The sequence below is a fragment of the Centrocercus urophasianus genome, unplaced genomic scaffold (assembly GCF_019232065.1).
Source record: "Centrocercus urophasianus isolate 14NV4802_14NV808 unplaced genomic scaffold, USGS_Curo_1.0 seq_14, whole genome shotgun sequence".
NCBI classification, from domain to species: Eukaryota; Metazoa; Chordata; class Aves; order Galliformes; family Phasianidae; genus Centrocercus; species Centrocercus urophasianus.
The window spans coordinates 1823832-1843504 of record NW_024884586.1 but is presented as its reverse complement, the minus strand read 5'-3'; the positions used below and the strand labels follow the sequence as shown (position 1 = coordinate 1843504).

At 37.2% G+C, this 19673-nt stretch overlaps 1 protein-coding gene across 1 annotated transcript in view; it reads right to left on the bottom strand.

Annotated features, from left to right (window-relative positions):
* The window catches only part of GALNT18 (polypeptide N-acetylgalactosaminyltransferase 18), a 210299-nt gene that overhangs the window by 34827 nt on the left and 155799 nt on the right, over positions 1-19673 (bottom strand). The window contains exons 8-10 of the mRNA XM_042813823.1: positions 11879-12064; positions 8654-8791; positions 4247-4342 (exon numbers count right to left, since the gene is read on the bottom strand). Coding sequence (XP_042669757.1) covers positions 4247-4342; positions 8654-8791; positions 11879-12064 — 420 coding nt within the window. The remainder of the gene's footprint in view (positions 1-4246; positions 4343-8653; positions 8792-11878; positions 12065-19673) is intronic.

The following is a 19673-nucleotide window of genomic DNA, read 5'->3' as shown; positions in this document are numbered from 1 at the left end:
CTCCTAAAATACCCCTTCATTGGCTGATCGTACTTGTTTATTATACAACAGTTATAAAGTCTGTAATAATGTGGTGTTTCACGTACAACAAAGAAGCTTCCAAACACTCAGGAGTAGATTTAATGCATGTGACACACTGTCATCAGTCTGCCTTTAAGATTACAGGCCTGACTAAACAGTGATCTTAGACAGCACCATACATTCAGGTTCAGGCAGGTCCCAGAATTAGGAAGACAATTCACTGAAGCCTGGGGCATGTACTTTCTGCAGCTTCAAGCAATCATCTTTTCCGTGCAAAACTGGGGCACTGCTGGAAATGGACATCTCTAAGGTCTGAACATGTTACTGACAGTGGCTTTGCTCCTTCCAGTTCAAGAATTAAAAGAGTACCTTAATGCTTTGATTCATGAAGCACTTAAGAAGAAAAAAATCCCCAACACCTCACATGTACTTTATGTTTTGCACTGTTCTGCCAAAACTTTTGCTCTGTCTTCCAACTTTTTCCTTTACATTTCTCTCCTCTCACCTTTTTTCTTATAGTCAGTCCACCTCCCAGTTTTCTCCTGCTTTCCTCTATCATCATATGAAAGGGGAGTTTCATCCTCACATCCCTGCAGATATCTCCATTGTACCTTCTTTGGCCAAGTACAACTGTGGGTCACTATGCTTTACCTCCGAGCTGTTCTCATGCAAGAGTAGTGGGAATCTATTTTAACTATTGCTTTTCACTGTATTACTATTGTATGGGAATTGCTGAGTCACGGCCTGAACCTCTGACTGATCACCTGAGGCGAGCAAGGGGTCAGCCACAGGAGCAAAGGTGAAGGCAATTCTCCTGTGCTACTGGAAGGGATGGAGCCTGGCTCCACCTCTCCTACACCCATTCATGAGCTGACTGCCAGTGGGGAAGGATCTCTTCTGGAGATCCCTCCACTGGAGTTTCATAACGAGCCCAGAATACCGGGTGAGCACTCTATCTATTCTCTTTTGGTATAATAACTGTGTAGCCAAACTCTCTTGTATATTTCATAATTATAACATTGGTACATTCATTGATTATACAACTGTATTCTCAGTACTGTCTGCAACAGATGGAGTATGGGCTTCAACATTAGGTGTGCCGATACTTTTCTTCTTCACTGATAACTTTGGTGATTTCTTTCTTGTATGAAACATGCTAAAAACAAACAGCAGCCACACATACAATTCCATAACTATTACTTGATGTCAAATACCTCATCTAAACTTTTCCCCACACAAGTAAGAGTACATAAACATTTTGAAAGAAGGCAGAGGAAAGAAAAGGAAGTTAACTGCTTACTGCAGCTTAAACAGCAAAGGTGGAAATAGATCTTGGCAGGGAGATATGGTAAGGCACATTTAAGTGCAGCTGTGCAAAATTCTGCATGCTAGCAGCACATGCTAGCTCTTTAAGCAGCAAGTAATAGAGCTGCAACAGCAAAGTTTTGCACCAAAGCTAGTAATGGTTTAATCAAAGCCTTGACTCATGATACTCAGCATTTTTAACTGATGTGTTCCATAAAAACTGCTAGGTGGGCAAAATAATTCCCTTTATAAAGCATTTTGCCACTATTAGAATAAAGCTAGCATCTTACCAGTATCTTTTGCATTCACTAGCTGGTTCACTAAGATAAAACAAAATATTTTTTCAAATATTTCCAATATGCTAGTGGAAATGCAAATAGCTGCAGCTCTGCTTAAACAAGAAATTCTATACGTGCAATGGAAATCTCTTAAAAGCATGCAATATAGTTTTTGTTAGAGCTATCCTTATTAATACCATAATTACTCACATAGAGAAAGACTGCGCTTCTCTTACAAAATTCCCACCAATTACACGGATCTTGCTTGCAACGTGGGTTGCTTTTAATGGGTTACTTTTATTTTCATTCCTTATAAAGTAGTTAAATACACAACAGTAGGAAGGAGATGATTAATTTTGCAACTATGAAAAAAAAAAAACAACAAAACATTTTCCCTTGCCCCCTTCTCTGTCAATTATTAGCCACCATCTCACTTACACAGATCTTCAGCTGACTTTCAAAGCTAGTTCTTGATCTAGTGAATACTAAGTCTAACTAAAGTGACTCTTTGTTGCTATTATTGTTTGCCTCTTAGCTGTAATTAAATTTTCTAATTGGATTTCACAAATATGCCTATGGTATGTTGTTATCACAGATGATATGCCAAGAAGATGAAGAATAATGGCTCTGGCTTCTGGGTGAAATTACACAACTCCTTAGCTTATCCTAAGGACTACCTTAAAAGCATGCTGAAGGCAAACAGTGTTTACTTCATAACTATGTGACAAATAAGGCACAGCCCATGCAGTGAATGTCTGATGGATTGGATGTTCAAATATTTCTGTCCTCATAATTCATAATTTACTCAAGCATGATGCCACTGAGGATCAATATTAAAGGTCCTTAGTGAAGGAAGTCATTACAAAACACAATTGCAGCATGTGTAACTTGGCAAGAAAGGACAGAATTCATCTGCATTTCATCAAATTCACGTTTTCAGCTCACCAGGATATCCAGGTACAGGGAAAAAGATTATTTTTTGTCCTGTGTTTATATCTGAAATGCTAGGATGATTTACTGTATAGTCAAATCACATAACTAACAATTCCAAGGGTAAAACCACATTATTTAAGTGAAGTACAATAAGGGTCTTTTAGAGAAAATGAATATAAAAGGCAGTTGGAGCAAAAAATGATTCAAACTGGAGGCAATTCTGAGTCTTCAATCACTCTCACAAATGTTTTCTTCACAAATGTGTCATTTTTGCTTATATTACTTTCCAGAGTTATATAATTTGTATTTCCATCTTTGACAAGCATGTTTTAGACCATAAAAAATGTTATTTTTACTGTCATATTCGCCTAGAAAAGCTTCTACCTATGCCCAGACACTTGGCTGCTTGGGGAGATGCCGTATCTTTAACCTTTCGTTTTCTAAGTTATTAAGTACAACTGTTGTGGAAGACAATAGAAAGAATTCAGAGCATATTAGAATCAGTTCATTGTCCCAGCCTGACCAGTTCACTCTGTAGAGCCTTCCTACCCTCAGACAGACTGACATTTCCCCCCAGCTTGATGTTCTCTGCAAACATACTGATGGTGCACACAATCCCCTCATACAGATAAGCAATCAAGATATTAAGCAGGATGCGCCCCAATACCAACCCCTGGAGAACCAGCTGGGGCCAGTCACAAGCTGGATTTAACACCATTCCACCATCACTCTCTGGGCCTGACATTCTAACTTGTTCTTTACCCAGCAAAGGATGTACCTGTCCAAGCCATGGGTTGCCAACTTTCTCAGGAGAATGCTGTGGGAGAGAGGCTTTGCTGAAGGCTAGGTAGGCTATGTCAACAGCCTTTCCCTCATCCACCAGGTGGGCCAGTTGGTCACAGAAGATCAGGTTGGACCTGCCATTTATGAACACATGGCAGTTGGGCCTGATCATCTGTTTGACCGCACGTACTGTGAGATTGCACTCAAGATGATCTGTTCCATAACCTTTCCTGGCACTGAGGTCAGGCTGACAGACTTGTGTTTCCCCAGATCCTCCTTACAACCTTTCTTATAGACCCTGTCCATAAGTCACGTTGGCAAGTCTCCAGTCATCTGGGATCTCTCCAGCTTACCAGGAAGAATAAAAGGACAACAACAGAGAAGGAACTTCTAAAGAAGAGATTTGACAAGAATGGGGTCTGGTTTTTGACACAGCTCTATAGTGTGAAGAAGTTGTCTGAATTTCAGATTTATGAAAATGAGACGGTAAATATATAGAATCATAGAATCACAAGGTTGGAAACGACCTATGAGATCATCTAGTATCAAGAAAAAAAATCACTTCAGATAATGTATAAATAAATTATGAATGTGCTCATGGATGCACATAAAGTACTTTAAAATGCATTGTTTCATTCATACAATACGCAGTTAAAAAAGTGAACGATTTGTTTAGCAACAAATACAGGTCAGTGCTGATTCTCCTATTTCTTAAATTCTTTCAAAATGAATAAACAAACTTCTTTTTCAAAGCGCTAATAGATTCTCAACTTAGAGCAGAATTAATATTCCAGACTTCTGTAAAAGAGACACTGAAGGGAATAAAGGAGGTACTTTCACAGGAAGACATGGCAGGTACAAGATGGCTCTTCTTACACACTCTAGAAAAAGCAGCAGCAACGTATGACATCATGAAACAAACTAACCTGTGGTGTCATTCCATGGCAGATATACATGATTGGGATATTCTCTGTGTCTGGTCCTTGATCAAGGCACAAATCATTTTTCAAGGAATTCTGCAACTAAAATAAACAAAAAGAGATCAAGCAAGATATATGACCAGAAAAAAAAAGTGCTATGATTGCATTATTTTCTTTGAAATAAAATTGTATGTATTTGTAATATGCAAAAGTAAACATAGTTGAAGTGAAACTCTTCAAAGAAAAAGCACCTGGACTAAGTATTTCCTTGTAGATTGTCTAACACTTCTAATTTCAATAATGTTTCACAATATTTCAGGGAGCATCAAAAAGCCTTCAGAGAGCAATTATTTATATGGAGAATATATATTTATTCTATATATAATATATATAGAATATATATATGGAGAATTTATATTTATATTCTTTATATAAAGTCTCTATATAAATACGTAAATATTAAGTGTTCTTCTTAAGGTATACCCTGTATACTGAGACCTTTTATTTCTTTTTTTAAACCAGCATGCAGGTAACTGAGGTGTATAGCCATAGTTTTAAACAGACAAATAAAACTGCTTTTAAGAATATCTCAGGAGAGTCTTCTGATTTCTGGAAATAATTCAAAAATCCCCTTCTGCTGACGATTAGAGACTACTGGCCAATTGGTATGCACTAGGCCTTCTTTGCATTACTCAGGGCTAACCTGCCTATACAGCAATCCAGCTATGAAAGGACTGCAAACTACTAGTCCCTATATATTATCTCGACAATGCTGAGACACAATTTTCTGTAAGATAAGTGCCAAATTAATGAGCACAGATAGCTAAAAGGTCTCTCTAGTCTGTGATGCCAGAGATATGGGTTGTAAACCCATAGGCACATAAAAAGATGTACACTGCTATAAGAGAGGTTCAGAGAACACAAAGAAATTGTCTGATGGAGTCTGAGACTAAACAAGCAGTGCTGCCAGCTATGTACAAGGATCTCTTTTGAGAAAAACAACTTGATATGCTTAGAATGTAAATCTAGAAGTGTACTGGTATGTAAGAGCCGTGGACAAGTCAGAGACTTAAGCTAGACAGTGAATACATTTAACAATGTAAATTCATCTTCCAAAGAATTCCAGATCTTAACTCTGAACATACTAACTTCAGTAACAGACAATAAATATTAATACTAAAGACAAAATAGGCATTTGGGATCAAAAAGTGACTGGAAAAAGGGAAATATCAAACCCATTTTTCAAAACAGTAGAGAGAAAGACCATGGGAACTGCTGACCAGTCAACCATACCATGTGAACCCCAAGAATTTCAACAAGGCCAAGTGCAAGGTCCTGCACCTGGGTTGGGAAGCTGCAAACATCAGACTGAAAGATGAATGGATGTAGAGCAGCTCTGAGGAGAAGGTCTTGGAGGTGTTGGTGGATGAAAAACTGGACATGAGTTGGCAGCAGGTGCGCTTGCAGCATAGAAAGCCAGCTGTATCCTGGGCTGCATAAAAACAAATGTAACCAGCAGATCCAGAGGGATGATTCTCTGCCCCTGCTCCTGGTGAGGCCTCGCCTGGAGTTATTCCCCATCCCTGCAGGTGCCCAAGGCCAGCTTGAATGGGGCTACTGACAACCTGATCTAATGGGAGGTGTACAAAGTCACAAGACTCTTAGGAACCATCCCCTTCCAAAATCTGATGGCTGTGTGGAAACCCAAAATAAACTTCCACAATGTGGTTTTAGATTACTAAGGTTTAATTGTAATTATATGGCAAAATATAACCAGATCACCAATCCATTGTGAGGGAAAGAGAAAAAAAATCCATAAATCATTAGTCATTATTGCCATCTGCTCCCTTTCAAACTTACAGCCTTACAGTAAACATAGGCTACTGAAACTCGATATTTGCAAAATTACTTCAAACAAAATGCTAGAATCAAGGAACCAGCCTTATGCTAAATACATTAGCTTTTGGCTCCACTGACATCATTTTTTACTAACTGTGAGGGTATGGCAGAACTCATAAATCCTCTTACCTTTGATTGTCAAGCCATTATTTCAGCAGCAACATTGTATTTTATTTTTTTCCTGACAAAAGAAGTTCTAGATTTTTTCTAATTTTGTCAGATCTGCATAATCTAGCAAGAAAATGGGCTCTGGGAGTTTTAATTTCCCAAAACCTAATCTTAAACTCTGAACTAACAAGGAGACAAATCTACATGCTTAGAGCAAACAAATCACTTTCCTCTACAAAGCACGCTGTTAGCTTTCTGGAAATGCCTCACATAACTATTTCTGTGAGCTCTGGAACTGGTATCCAATGGATGTTTCATGTAAAATAGTTGAAGATAACAAATACATGTGCACCATTAAAAAAAAAAAAAAAATCACCAATCAAAAACATCCTACAATGTTTTTAAACAAAAGGCTGTATATAAAGTGTAGATATCTAAGGTTTTCTGCGCATAATTCTGTCGTATCATATTTGGCATAATCACCTACTGCATATATAGCCTAATATCATGCTAGTATACTGTGATACCTGATTTCAGTGTTTTTTGAGTAACTCAAGAGGAAAACGTCACCATTTTAATTTTTTTTATTCCAGATGATGAAGCAATGCCCATTCAGATGGCTTTCGTAGCTTATCAGCATTTTAAAACTAATGGAAATACCAGTAATTTGACAAAAAGATTAAGACAGCTCATGCACAGAAGCACTGATAGGTATCAGCAAGCAGAGCAGCTGACTTGCTTTGAAATATCACTCCTCCATGATAAGATGTGGTAAAAGCAGGAAAGCAGACATGAAGGAAGATGAGAGATGTAAGCAACTCTTTTATTATAAAGCTTTGGGGATTGCATTTTTTTTTATTTTATACAGTGTTTTATAAAACTGCAGTGCATTTCATAAAACACTCTATCTATACCAGTACATTGCCACAGCTGCCCACTATTTCATTTGTGATACGACAAATAATGAAATCCAGCCTACTCCTCACATTGTACTTAGTTGATGAGGATGCTGATGGATTGCAGACAGAAAGCTGCATCGTGTGCATCATTATACAGTACCTAAATATTCATTTTCTGCTGACCAGTGAGTTCAGTACTTCTGTAATGAACTCGCCTGATTCTTTTTGGTTTGCATATTGCCAGCAAAGAACGTTCAAAGGCTGATGAAAAAATCTCAGCAGAATATAAGATCATATAGTGCCTACTTGCTGACTTCCATTTTGATATAGATGCTGCTGAATTAATTCTTAGACTCTGCAACAAGTACCTTAGCTATTCCACACCATAAGCAGATCCACACATCTATCAGCAGCTATGCTTCTTCCTCCTTAGGCCACCATCTATTGATCATAGTACTGCTGAGGGTAACTCTATACTGACTGTGGAACAGGTTCCTTGCAGAGAAATCTGATTTTGACATTGTTCTGAGCTATTTTGGAAGGTAACCATTATCTCATGCATTTAACAATGATCTAAATTGTTGCTGGAACTGTTTTTCTGTTATCTTCGGACTGTGTGAAAAGCCAGCATTATTTCAATTGATCATCAAAAGCATCACTGAACTTCGTGGGGCACATAATCACTTCATTTGCTATAAAAGAGCAGCTGCTCTTGTGGGCTCTCAAGGGACTTCTTTTTGTGAAGGAATGTCTTAAAATCTTTCATTTGTATGTAATGTAAGTACTAAGAGTTACATTTCCTATCTAGAACTTCCACACAAAACAAATTAACATTAAAAAAAAACCCAACCAAATTTAATTCATAGGAATGAATTTTTGTGAATATTACACTGAATAGAGAATGTGAAAAGGACATCCTTGCTCTACTTGCTTATTATGCACCTGTATTAACTTTCTATGCTCATCTTCCATGTCATGTACACCTGTCCTATTCATATTGCAGGTTTTCTAGGAGTAAGAATTGTCTCTGCTTTAATTAGCACACTGCAACTCAAACACGATTTCAACACCGACAAGGGTACTACTGTCACACAAGTAATGACAATGATAATTCCAAGATACAGACATTTAAGGCTCTGACTGCAATATTAAGGAGCCTGCAGTAGAGCCTGCTTTGCTAATTCACCTGCTGATTACACACCTTCTTACTGACATCTCCAGCATGTTTAAAAAAACATGCCTTCAATATGAGTGGATTGTGAGCCATTAAACAAACAAACAAACAAAAAACAAGGAAGACAACAATGTACAGAATATCTCAGCATGAGCTACAGTGGAGCAGCAGCCTCTGTCAACTAACCAGCCTAAGAAATCATTTAAGTAGCGACTTCCAAGTTCATCTGGTTCTTTTACTTGGAGCCAGGCATTTTCTTCATGAATTACTTCTACTATTACTCAATTCCACCTCCCACCTTTTCAAAATAGGAAATGTAAACAAGGTTCTTACCACCCCATAGGCGACAGTATCTGAATACATTCTCATTTCTGGGTACACACTGACAAGATACCACCTAAAAGTCTTGCACTGAAGCTTCTTCCTCAGGGCCTTCCTCTCAGAAATATCGCCAATATCAATTCCAGAGTCCTGCACATAAAACAAAAGGCAGAAAAAAAGCAGACAATGCATTACAATACAATTTTTTTTCTGTATATTTTGACAACCCAGACTCACACCTCACTGCAAAGATTATTCTGACCTATGATGATTACCAGCCTTTGGTCATGAATTGCTTCTGTTACCCACACACTCTGTAAACGCCCCTAGTAAGTATGATTTGGGTCACCATGGTGAGGTCTTTTACAAGTCTGCTCTGGTCAATGGAAATACTCCTAATGACTTCAGTGGGGTTTACACCTAGCTTCCAATAAATACAACTGTTGTTTTCTAATTTCCTGGCACTTTCCAAATCCAAAAGTAATTGGCAGTTGGTAGCAAGCTTCCCTGGAAACAACCTTACTGCTGATGTCCCACTGTGGCCTAATCATTAGTATATTACACTTTCTGGCCATTTCTGAAGTCTGAGTTTATTGCTTCACTGCGAAGACCAGAAGAAGCAGCAGAGGAAGAAGCACAGAAGAGCAGCTCACCTTTGTGAAATATCACTTATTAAATTTCTATGGTAATATAAGAAGAAAACTTGACATTTTTGTTAAAAGCAATTACAGAATGTTCTCTCCCCTAACTTCTATTCTCCTTTACATTTCTAGCTAACTAATTTCATGTGACATACTTCTTAGTAGATCATAAGATGTGAATGTCATAAAGTCCCTGTATATAAAAATCAATACATCATCACATTAAAATCATGCAACAGAAAATTTCAGAGAGGGAACTAAGTGCAAATCCACGGCTGCTATTTGACTGAAAGTAATGCAAGACATTTTGCTCTACATTGTTCTCCATTACTTTTGCCTCAGAACAAAAACCACAGGATAAATAAACTTTCACTTTAGGGAAATCTTACAATATTTCTACTTAAGCAACAAACTCTAATGGCCATAAATATCCTGAAGCTTTTGTTGGCTACTGATATGATTTAAAAAAACAAACATTGGGATCACTGGATGACCTGGGTTACATATCAATAAGATATCCTTACAAGTACCAAGCTTTCTGAGCTGCTAAAGACTTCTTACTGCATTGAGTGAACACTAATTTGAAAAAATTAGGTTTTGCTACAGAAGCATTTTCAAACTGACATGACATTGGTTTTCACATTAGCAAAGTATAATTTTAGTATAATAGGAATAAATAGGAAACCAAGATTTGGAATAAATATTATAGGGGATAATGATTCCTCTCCCTTCAAACCCAGCATCCTTCAGAGAATTTCATGAAAACTACTCCTTAATCTACTATTTTTTTCTGCCTCTAGCAAGTGACTAAATAGAGCAACGGGCTGCAGAGTGCTGTAAAACTGATCCCATGCACAAATCCTATTCCATGCACTATGCTGGCTATACTTGCCAGTATATCTGCCACTTGTATGAGGGAGAGGAGGAAGCAGGCACATGGCTACAGACATGCAACTTCTGGCACTAAAAAGGCTTCCTAGGATCAAGCACTAAACTGGTCCATTGCATCTCTGCTTTTTCCTCATGCAACTTTGCATGCACCAATGCTTGTTTCTTCAGCTTATTGTGCGAGGAAATAAAGAGCATCTGGGGCTTCTGTAATCACATCCTTCCATGCAGCTGGAAAAGAAAAAGAGCTTGCACATGGCATACTGGCTTTATTACCAAGAACAACTGAGTGTATTCCTTCAATGTAACAGCAGGAAAAGGGAAAAAAAAATATAACTAAGCAGAGGACTCATGCATAGCTGTCTTCTGACACTTGAACAATCTCTCCTTGGGGTTTTTATAAGTGCTTTTCTGAATCAATTTACCTAAGCAGTTACAATGTCTACGCTATCTGAGATCTGCATTAGAACCCTTCAATACTTCAGAATCACACACAGGACTCCCAAGAGGGCAGTCATAGCACACTGTCAAGTCAAATTCATTTTTATTATCATTGTAAACTTTCAAGGATTAAAATCCTTGGAAAAATTTGACTGTAGGGCTTTCACAGATCTAGGAATTCTTCCATGAGAAAAACAAAAACAGAAAACCAAACAGGCCCTGTAGCTAACATCTTGGAATAAGATATTTCATGAAAAATCATGACTGTTAAAACTGAGTCCATTTCAATTACCCACTGAGTCCATAACCAAGCACAGTTTTATCTGCTTCCAGGTAGGGAATTACTCCTAGAGTTATCCACAGTATTTAGCCATGCCATCTGCCTGTCACACAGAATCACAGAATCACCCGGGTTGGAAGGGACCTCAAGGATCATGTAGTTCCAACCCCCCTGCCTAGCAGGGCCACCAAACATACACGTCCTCTCCACACGTCTCTCACAGTGAGACACACCTTTTTGCCTAAACTGGAGCTATGTTTGTGTAGAAGATTTTCTCTTCTGTATTTCACTTTCAGTGTAATCTTAGAACAAACAAAGATTAAGCAGAAGTATTAGCACCCAGTCTGATACCTGAATTTGACCTAGTCTATTGTCTCCAAGCAACCTGTAGCAATTTCTAAGTGGTGAGCAAACTCATGCTTTATAGGCCTATTTCAGCTGTCAAGACATGTTCCAGAATATTTTTAAAAACTATGTAGCCATGTGTCTTTGTTTTAAAATTTATTGCAATGGACTTTCTGATATGTTGGTACTCACTAGACACTTCAAATTAACAAGTAATAATAACAATTTTGATACCCATTTGTATGTAGATGTTAAAATTGCTTGCCCCTTGGTAATACTACCTTAAAAATCTGATAGAGTTTTGTCTTTCTCTTACTGAAGACAAATTCAAAGTAAGATGTGTAACACAGATTTGATGCTTCTCTTTTCATATTTCTGCAACTATTAGGTTAAAATCTCCATGCACACTCATCAGTGGTGAGGTTGACAAGGAATTAGTTTTTAAGGATAAAGGAATTAATTCTAGAAGACACAGCTACATACATATTTACACATATATGTCAGCATATATGCTATTCTATTTTATGCCTAGACGTAAGACACACATACAAAGAAATCCTAGAATAAAATCATAACAGAGTAGGAACCAAAACTCAAAGGCTGTAAAGACAAAGCTTGCAAACACACGTCTTTGTGACTCACCTCTTGGGGTACATTCCATGCCATATAGACATGGCTCTTAAATTCATCCATCCAGACTTCAGCCACCCTCAGTGCATTTCTCCGAACGTGAGCAGTTAGATCTTCTGTGTACGGTTTATGTGCTCTTTCAATGTGAGCAATCCTGGAGCAAGGCAGAACCTCAACGCTTCCTCCACACTGCCACACCTAGGAAGAGAAAAGGCACTCTGGTAGCAAGAGGTCCCCTACACCACTGCTGTCCTTTAGAAAACTTACTGAAATTATTTCACTCTATGCTTGTTACTGTTACTGGGAATAACAGCTCAGGACTTATTTGTTGTTGTTTTACGCAGTTGTGGAGGAGATAATTATCACTACTTAAGCTTCCAACAGAATTAGCTGTATAAGCTTCCAGCAGAATTAGCCCCTCATCACAATTTTCTTGGATGAATTAAGTTATCTTCAAGATTATTAAGACAGTTATTTATAATGCATCCACATATAATAGTGTCTGGGTTCACGTTTTAATGCCTTGCAGGCATTTGTCTTAGATTATGCACAAACTCTCTCAGTGCACGCATGCACCGTTCAGAATCTGGGGCTTGCCAGCCTTACATTACAGGGAAACTATGCCAGGGAAGTTCTTAAGATCACCAAAGTTTCAAGGTCTGGGAAGACTATAAATATAAATATTAAATAATTATAAATAGACCATGCTTATTTCTTTTGAGGAGGACTGTCAAAGACTAGGAAGTCTAATGAAAATGCTCTATGAACAATTTCAACAAACATTACCTTACAAATGATAATACATTTGTAATGTAGGTTATTATACCCACACCAATGTGTTTTCCAGTTTTGACCAGTATCACAGTTGAACAAATGTACATTAAACATCTGTATTGCATTCATTTCTAATCTCCTTTCTCTGTTCTTTCAGCTAAGGAGGAAATGTATGCAGCCTTAACAGTCAGTGATGTAGTTGGAATATTTTACAAATATCTTTTGCTATGTATCTCAAAATATGTAAATTTGCTAACAAGATCAAGGTAGCCCATTCTTAATTGACTAGTGTATGCTGCTCAGGAAAAAAACATTTATGTGCTCAAATCATCTGATCCTGCTCCTGAACAAGTATATCAGCATTCCAGAAACAAGCATGCTCCTCTAAAAAGTGACAATTTGCCTTCACTGCTAGGAGAGATTCCTGAGGCTTGGTGGTCTATATCAAGAAAGCAAAAAATGAGAATGAAGGTGCTCCTCCCCTGTACAGCCCATTCAGGAATATACATTATTCTGCCTGTCTCTCAGCTGCCAGGGATTTGAGCTGGCAGATCATGTTCTGGAGCTGGTCTCATACCCATCAGGTGTGTCTGTCCTATAGGCATATGCTTTACTAAGGAGGTGCTTTGTTCAGTCATTCATTTTATATATTTAGACATCTGGCTTGAATACAGCATTTAGGCATTTGGCAGCTCCCGAGACCAAACAATGTGGCATGGATTCAGAATGCATACAAAGCCTTTTCTGAACTGGTGCCTAATTGCAGTCAGCATATGCTGAGAGAAGAGATAGAGCCTTGGTTTTCAAAGTGCTCTGGAAGATGAGATATCTCATAGACCTATGGCACAGTCAGGAAGGGAACTGAGATGACTGTGATATGTCTGTGTCCAGATCTTGGAAAACTGTAGGAGTAAATAAATATAAATGCTACCAACAACAGAATGAAATTGAGATGTTCATAAGTATTCAAAATGAAATAGGCAATCAATTTGGCACAGGAATAAATAATCTGGAAATAGCACTTGTGTTCTTTCTAATTTTCAATCAAAATTAGCAAATCAGTTTAACAAGCTAACAAAATACTAGTTCTCAAGGGTTTAATTCTAACTGGTTCAGCTATAATTCCCTGCAAAGATTAAATGAGAAGTATCATTAGTCTTCACTCACTCAGTATCTGCTTTCAATCCAAGCCATTTCTCAGTACAACACTGACGCACAACGATAAATTGTTTCAGAGTTATTCACTATATACTGTTTAAAGCAGTTTAATAGAAGACCAGAAAGATGTAAAGATGGTAATAACTTTGCATAGCACGAGGCAATTCACATACCACATGCCCTACCTACTCTGCCTAGTCTTTGCTCACCGTAACTAGGGATAGTATTGCTCTAAATCCAGCATATTAACAGCAAATCTTTTGTGGGATAGTTGGAGTTATATCTAAATGCCATCTCAGCAACAAACTATGTCAAAAATTCTGTCTATAAGAAGCTGAAATAGGGTCTGAAATAAAAATTTGAAAAGTGCATTCATCTGTAACTTCAGTATTGATTCAGTAATTAGTAGAATCTAATTTGACTTCATAATGAAGCAATAGATGTTTTCAAAAACATCCTGAAATGACCAAGCCTTTCATACCGTTTGTAAATAAGATTTTACCCAGTACCTGAATAAAATCCAATTAATCTAACATAACGGCCACCTCTTTGTCTCAGACAACTTCAGCCTTCGTTCCATTTTCAAAGACTAACCTATTGCTCCACAAGAATCATGAATTCACTTAAAAACTTAATGCTAAGAAGAAGCTGTCAATGCAGCTGCTGGCTGAACAGATAGGTTGCATTAAACAACTTCAAAAACAAATCACATTATTTCTGACCAAAAACCTCCTGCAAACCATGAAATGTCATTAGCATACAGCAAAATTGGACTAGCTGTATATGCTAATAGTTTGTATATATGACGATAAATCCTGCAATTAATGATTTATTTTTCTTTTAATAGAGGAGAACATGAGTAACAAATGTGATTTGACAATATGGGAAGGATAAGTTACAGTGTGGACAGTGGTTGCAGTTTTTCACAGCACTAGGCAAGTAGTGCTGCCCCAGATGTAGGCTACAAAGCCTTGCAGAATTCTAGGAGAGCGAAAGGAGATGCAGTACCCTATAAAGGCAAAAAAGCACAAATCCTGACTTGCTCTGATAGTTAAGGACAAGCCAAGTATTTTTCTCACCCGTAGGCTCTTTTTGCCCATAGCATTACAGTATGGTGATAAACATTTTTAGTCCAAATGCTTCATTGTACTTTGAGAGAGACCAGCTGCAAAGAAACGTAGGGAGTCATCAAAGTGGGTTTCCAAATAGCATGATATTCAATAGACTATGGATTTTCAGCTCTTCAAAATGTGCACAAGATCACAGAGTTTAGCTGACCCTACTATGCTAAATAATAAACACTATAACAAGCAGGATATATCAGTACTAAACACTATCACAGGAATAAATGACTGCTGCAGAAAGTATTAGTTTCTCTTTGTTCCTCCCCAGTTATATTTGCAATAAGGAAATCTCTTGCAGGCCAAGAACAACAATTAATTCATTCTTCCTTCGCTAAGACCAACTGCTCAATTCAATCTTACCATTCCTATCTCCACTCTCCTTTTCTTGTGGCTACAACACAATAGCTGGGAACATTACACATGGTTGAAACCATCCAAAGAGTGGAAGACTTTTCAAGACATTCAGAAAAGGTATAAATCTTACAACAAAAGTTGCAAGTTCAGGGCTTATTAATTAATTAATTGATTTAAACCAACATCTTTTGGTGAAAGACAATTTTTAATTTAAAAAAATATTTCAGTATTAAGAAATTTATTTTCTTCAAGACAGTTCAGAACAAAGCCTTTTATAGTGGCGAGATTTCATCTAATGAAATTCTTGTAGACAAGATTGTTGTTAAAGTTAAGAAATAGGAATGGAAACTGAGGGGTCTACCTCTCACACCTTCACACATTTTTCCTGTGAATTCCACAACTTTTCTTTGGCTGCCATTAGTAATCTTATTAGTATTAAATAATACTTATTAGTATTAATCTAATTAGTATTCAAGCTTTAAGCACACTGAATAGTACCTTTTCAATTCTCCAGCACTGTTACTTTATGTAATGCCTATAAATAAAGGTTTAAAATTATTGTACTTTGGCTTTTATGTGTTTATTTATTTTACAAATTAGCATCATTGACTTTAGTAGAAAGTCTAAACATAAAAGAGTTTTTACGACTTTTTGGTTTGTTTTACAATAGGCAATGGTTCGAAGTAAAACATTTTGCCTCTGAGTGTTATGTCCCTGCAGTCAGTAACATACTTAATGACAAACCCATACATAAAGAAACTGGTAGGAAGAAGCTTGAATTTCCTAAATGATTAAAAAAGAAATGTAGCACTTTTTCCTGTTGCACCAAAGATCATTTACCTTTGGTATCAAGAAACTGTTGGCAATAGTCTCAATATCCTGTACATCTCTAAACACACATATACACTTTATCATCTTGATACAGTAAATGGCAATCCACATTTCATTCTGTAAAAGCACCAGTTTTCAAACTATACCACGGGGCTCAGCTTTGCCTTAAGATAAAGTCCTGGCAAAATTGTGCACTTTTTCCTTAAAAAAAACCAAAAAACAACAAACAAAAACAAAATGCAATGGACTGCATTTCTGTGGAAATACTCTTAACATCATTGCTGAAGCCTCAGCAATGCAGAAAGCTTGCTTTCCTTTGGAAGATTTTCTTTGTTTTCTGCTCCTATTGGTGTACTTTGCAAAAAGAATTCTGTTAGAAAAAGAACAAACTCCTTTTAAAGAACACAAAATTTCCTTCAGCATGTCTTCAGTGCTCACTTCCAAAAGGTTGTCTGAGAAATAGCTATATATTCTTGTATTTCCTAAGGAGGTTCATGTATTTGGAATACCTTCAATAAGGTCTTACAGAGCTTCTTCTGCTTAAAAGGATTCTGTCATCACTACCAAAGGTTAACAAAATTCCAGAGCAAAATGCAAGGTATGAAGGCACAGTAGCAGTGCCAAGGTGACTTCTAACACTTAGTACCTTGAAAGACTAAAATCAGCAGAGCCTACGGATCTGAACTAAACAAAGTGAGTGAGATATAATAGGAACATTAAAGAATGCAGAGAATCTATTTGAAAAAGGGAGGTGGAAATCTACCTCCCTTTTAAGTGCTCAGTTGTTGCAGTATATGCACAGCGATTGTTCCAGCTCTAAGCACTGCTTACTATTGATTTATTGACATCACACATTCACACGTGCACTATAATTGTGGCCCTACACCTGTGTAAATTTATGTGCACCAAGTAGCCCCACAGAGCAAACAGAAAACACATTCTTTGCATTAGAAGGGTCAGGAATGCATATGAGATGTAGAGCACTGCAAAGAGAAGCAGCTGGTGGCACAGCACATCACCTGCTGAAGGTGTAAGGGACTGAAGGTGGCACTCCAGTGGGATAGCACAAGTGGGACAATGGCAGAAGCAGAAACACATCAAATTGATTCTTCCAGCATTTTTAAAGACATAAGCACTTATACATCACTATGCTGTCACACCTTACCCATTTCCATCTAAATAATGGCAGTAGTGACAGCATTTGCATGGCCTGCAGCATGGACCAGAGGCAGATGACATTCTTACACATGCCTAAAATAATCTGGTCAAAAGCTTTTAAGGCAAATTTCATTCATTCCCGTAAAATATTTTACTAGACAAAGAGTCTACATTTCGATGTGCTTGTGTTTTTAAATTAATATCCTCTAGAAAATCCTTTTAAATTACACTTAAACATATTTGAAATTGCATGTTTAATCAAAACAATTATAATTCCAAAGGTGATTCTTCCCCTGAATATTTAATTTGTATTTCATTATAAAATGATATAGCACTTCCCTGTTAATAGTGTTTCTTTTTCTCTCTTTAGTCACTGAGTGCTCTTTTCGTGTTGTGGAAGCTTAATCTAATAAAAATACAAATCCTACACGATGTTGAACAGTTTATTAGCATGTACTGCACTCACTAAATTTACACGGATCGTGCAGCTTCTCTAAGAAATGATATGACTTCATTTCATTTTGACTGCAAACAAAATTTTTTAATAATTAAGTAGTTTATTGGGATTTCTCAAAAAGATAAAGTAATTTCTAGTTTCTGTGAAGTTCACAACAGATGAAATTAAAAAAGCTCACAGATGCCTTGATGTAGAAAAAAATAGTCCATGTGAATTAATTATTACTATGGAAAAAAAAAAGGCACTAATTACCTTTAACATATGTTTGGGGAAACAATTTAATGCAAAAAGTAGTTGTGAATCTTGTTAATCATTTACCAACAGCCAATAATGAGGTCAGTGCTTTACAGGCAAGTACAAACAAACTACTACACCATGAGCAGGGTCTGTGAACGTTTTGGATCTGCATATTCGTTTTGGTATCTTAATAGCTAGTTCTCTGACAGCTGGCTGTAGACAGGATAGGGAGGATGGTCACATACAAACTACTGAAATCCATGTGCATGTGGCATACAGTGGGCTTTGAACTGGACCCTCAAAGTTTTTGGGTTGTTATGTATGTTTGGGCATCTGTCCCTGTAAAACTAAAAACTACGCTTGTATGAAATACATTAATGTTTATTTAGGTGCATCTCCATTGAAGTAAGATAGTGTTCACCAAATAACTGCAGTAGTTACAATTAGTATTCTTGGTTTTGGTTAACGTTCCCCAAATTCAGCAAGAAACCATGCACCTTTTTGCTTATCCCAATGGTCCCAGACAGGGTGCTCTCATTAAAGAAGTCTGCCCTAGCAGTAGAATTGAATGCAGAGTCCTGTCTGGAGTCACATAAACTCAGAACGTGACAAATTGGAATATGGGTGGACAGTAAGAAAAAGAAAAAACACTGCTTACTCAAGTCAAGCTTCTGTTTTACTCCCAGCTTCTAGACACTGAAAGGGCTGGAGAAAACAATCATGTCCTTGGTGTACACTCCTGCAGAGCAGAAAATTGGGGTGTAACGATTTCAAGTGACTGCCTACAGCCAATCTCAGAACAACATGCAGATTGTTGCACATCCGAGACTGCAGAGAAAGACTTCTTTTAAATTACTCCTGCTGTTTTACTGAAGCCCTTTGAGGTTTTTCAAGACTCTTCTACTTACCATCATACAACCCTCTCATATTTTCAGGTAAACATACATTTGTGCACTGACAGCTTTTTTCTACAACCAAGATGATAATACAAAATGTACCCTCCCCATAATGTAGAAGAACTTCTTTTAAAAGAAAATAAAAGAAAGCCCTTTAACATAACTAGAGCCATAGCTAGAAACTCTCAATTTGTAAAATGTAAATTACCCCTTCAATCTTACTTTTGAAGTCATCCATATTTGTCTCATAAGCCTCATTTCACATTAATAGTGCCTTTACAGAAGAGCCCAATTGAAAATGTAAAGATTTTTTCCAGTATTAAATTATTTGTTTTCTTCCCCTTCCAGTTAATCATTTCATTATATTCTTAGAAATTTTTGTTGTTCTGCAGGGGTTAATTTTGCACTTATCCTCATGAGCTGTAAAACTTTCACCATACATTGTTAAACTACCTACGTTGTGTTGCTGTTTGTTAATTGCAGGAAGCTATTCTATACCTTGCTACAGGAGATAAAACACTTCAGGAGTCACTGAAGGTGTAAGGTTTCATTCTGTTCTATTTCAAATTTGTCTATCTCATTGGCAGGCACAATAATTACGTGACATAAATCACAGCATTGTCAAGTTTATGTCAAGAATACAAAGTCAAATAAATCACTTTTCCCCCTAAAAGGTTAAAACAAAGCAAATTGAATAACTAGGTCCCCATTGGCCTGGTATTCACAGAGCAACATATCTCACCAATGTTCACTAATGTTTTTGCCTTTCTTTCACCAACCACAGCTGCACTCAGCTTGATTACTCTTGCTGACCTTGC